Raw genomic sequence first — 2,083 nt, 5'->3', positions numbered from 1 at the left:
ATTTGATTATTTAAGATAACAGTTCCCACAGTATGAACTGTTTTAAGAGTACCATCTGGAAAAACAATTGTAAGTGGTTGAGATAGAGGTTGTGTTAAAGAAAAAATATCTAAATGAGTTTCCATATGATCACTAGCACCAGTATCTATTATCCAAACATACTTATCATTGAACAATTGAAATGTATTTGCAGAAAAAGCTGATAAGGTACCTGCAAAGTTAATCGAAGAAGACTCTGCTGCAGAAGAATTTGTGATATGTTGATTTAGCTGCATGAACTTGAGAAACTTCTTATAAAGAACTGAGTTATTTCCTTGAGAATCAACATTAGAGGAACCAGCAATTGTATCATCAAAATCATTTGAGTGAGAAGCAGTCAAATCCAGAGGTGAATGTCCAAGAACACCAGCAGAAGACTCTTGAACATTCCCAGCAAACCTCTGATCAGAATTTTTAGAATTAGCCTGTTGATTTGGAAATTTCCCTTTGTACCAATTAGGATAACCAATAATCTTGAAACATTGCTCTTTAACATGTCCTTTCATCTTGCAAAAATCATAGAACCTGTCCAATTTATTCTTCCTGGAATCCTTCATATTTTTTCCCTGCGGTCCAGTGAATTGTGAACCAGAAAACTTGGATCCAAACTGAGATGGAATATTTCTTGCAGTAAACAAGGCACTCATTTCAACAGATTGTGAATTAATGATTGAGTTTTGTCTCTCAATCTGCTGTAACATATGATAAACTTTGTTGACTGAAGGTAAAGGATCCATACTTAAGATATTGATTTTTGCTTGATCAAAAGACTTGTTCAATCCAACAATGAACTATATCAATTTACTCAACTGATCTGCCTCAATAATCTTCTTCATTAAGCCACAAGTACATTTAGTAATTGCTCCACAAGTACAATCAGGAAATGGCTCAAGAATTTGTAAATGATCCCATACTTTCTTCAACTTATTATAGTAATCAACAATATAATCATTATTCTGAGCAATAGACATCAAAGTTTTGTGATATTCATACAATTGAGGCGCATTAGAATGTCCATACCTTTCTTTGATTTCAAGCCATAATGCTCTCGCAGATGGAGTGAAAATAAAACTTTCAGCAATAGACTTATCAATTGAGAGCAGAATCCAACTTGTAACCATGTAATCATTCCAAATCCACTTCTGCAAATCAGGAGAATCATCTGCTGGACAAAGCAAAGTTCCATCAATGAAACCGGTCTTATTCTTCGTGCCAAGAGCCAACATAACACTACGATTCCAGTTGACATAATTATTTCCATTAAAGATGATCTGACCCAATTGAGCATTAGAATTATCATTAGAAGAAAGGAAATACGGATCATTATAATTGATCACCGTATTATTGCTGGGAGCATAAGTCTGAGATGAAGATTCAGATTGCCACATAAGTGTTTGATAAAAGGTCTGAGAGAGATTTTGTAAAATCTAAAGACGAACACTAAACAAACCAAGAAAGAAACAAACTCAAGATCAAAACAAGAACACAATTAGTCTTGAATCTGATGAATGTATAAGAACTAAACTAAAACAAATCTAAAAACAATTCGTTTCAATTTTTAATAAAGAACAAACAAAAAATCTGAAACAGAAATGTAACAAGAAAAAATGATGAATATGCAACGGAGATCGAGATGATCTTCACTGCTCTGATACCATGAGAAGATGGAGACTCTTCTCCATCTTAGACTGAAATTGAGAAAATGTTTGTTTGTTCATTGATACTCAAAACTCTATGTTCTCTTCTGTTACAATGAAAGCCTAAAAGTATATATAATATCCTGTTCTAGTAACTAACTTTCCCGCCAAATATACTAAAAGCTATTTAAATATTATCCTTCCTAATATTATTTACAACATGAAAATATATTTCAATAAAAAGTGTATTCTGCACTATTATTGAAAAACTGACAACATATTACACTCCATCAGTAGTTGATACTTGATACAATACACAGATACACCAAATTACAATAGGAATCAACACTATATTTTCTGCCCAATACAAGGCTAAATGCAACCACACAAATTCAACGGGGGCTAGT

At 32.9% G+C, this 2,083-nt stretch overlaps 1 protein-coding gene across 1 annotated transcript; it reads right to left on the bottom strand.

The window, feature by feature from the left end:
• Positions 1–830: 830 nt before the first annotated feature.
• On the bottom strand, positions 831–1,427 carry LOC141699703 (uncharacterized). The gene has a single exon (XM_074503556.1). It carries the CDS (start codon positions 1,425–1,427, stop codon positions 831–833), a length of 597 nt encoding a protein of 198 aa, XP_074359657.1.
• Positions 1,428–2,083: the final 656 nt, after the last annotated feature.

This window comes from Apium graveolens, unplaced genomic scaffold (genome assembly GCF_009905375.1).
Source record: "Apium graveolens cultivar Ventura unplaced genomic scaffold, ASM990537v1 ctg1084, whole genome shotgun sequence".
Classification (NCBI taxonomy): domain Eukaryota; kingdom Viridiplantae; phylum Streptophyta; class Magnoliopsida; order Apiales; family Apiaceae; genus Apium; species Apium graveolens.
Note: the sequence above shows the minus strand (reverse complement) of the source record. Positions and strands in the feature narration are given on the sequence as shown.

What these genes read in the sequence shown, in the direction of transcription:
- LOC141699703 (XM_074503556.1), bottom strand. Translation starts at nt 1,427, where the DNA reads ATGTGGCAATCTGAATCTTCATCTCAGACTTATGCTCCCAGCAATAAT.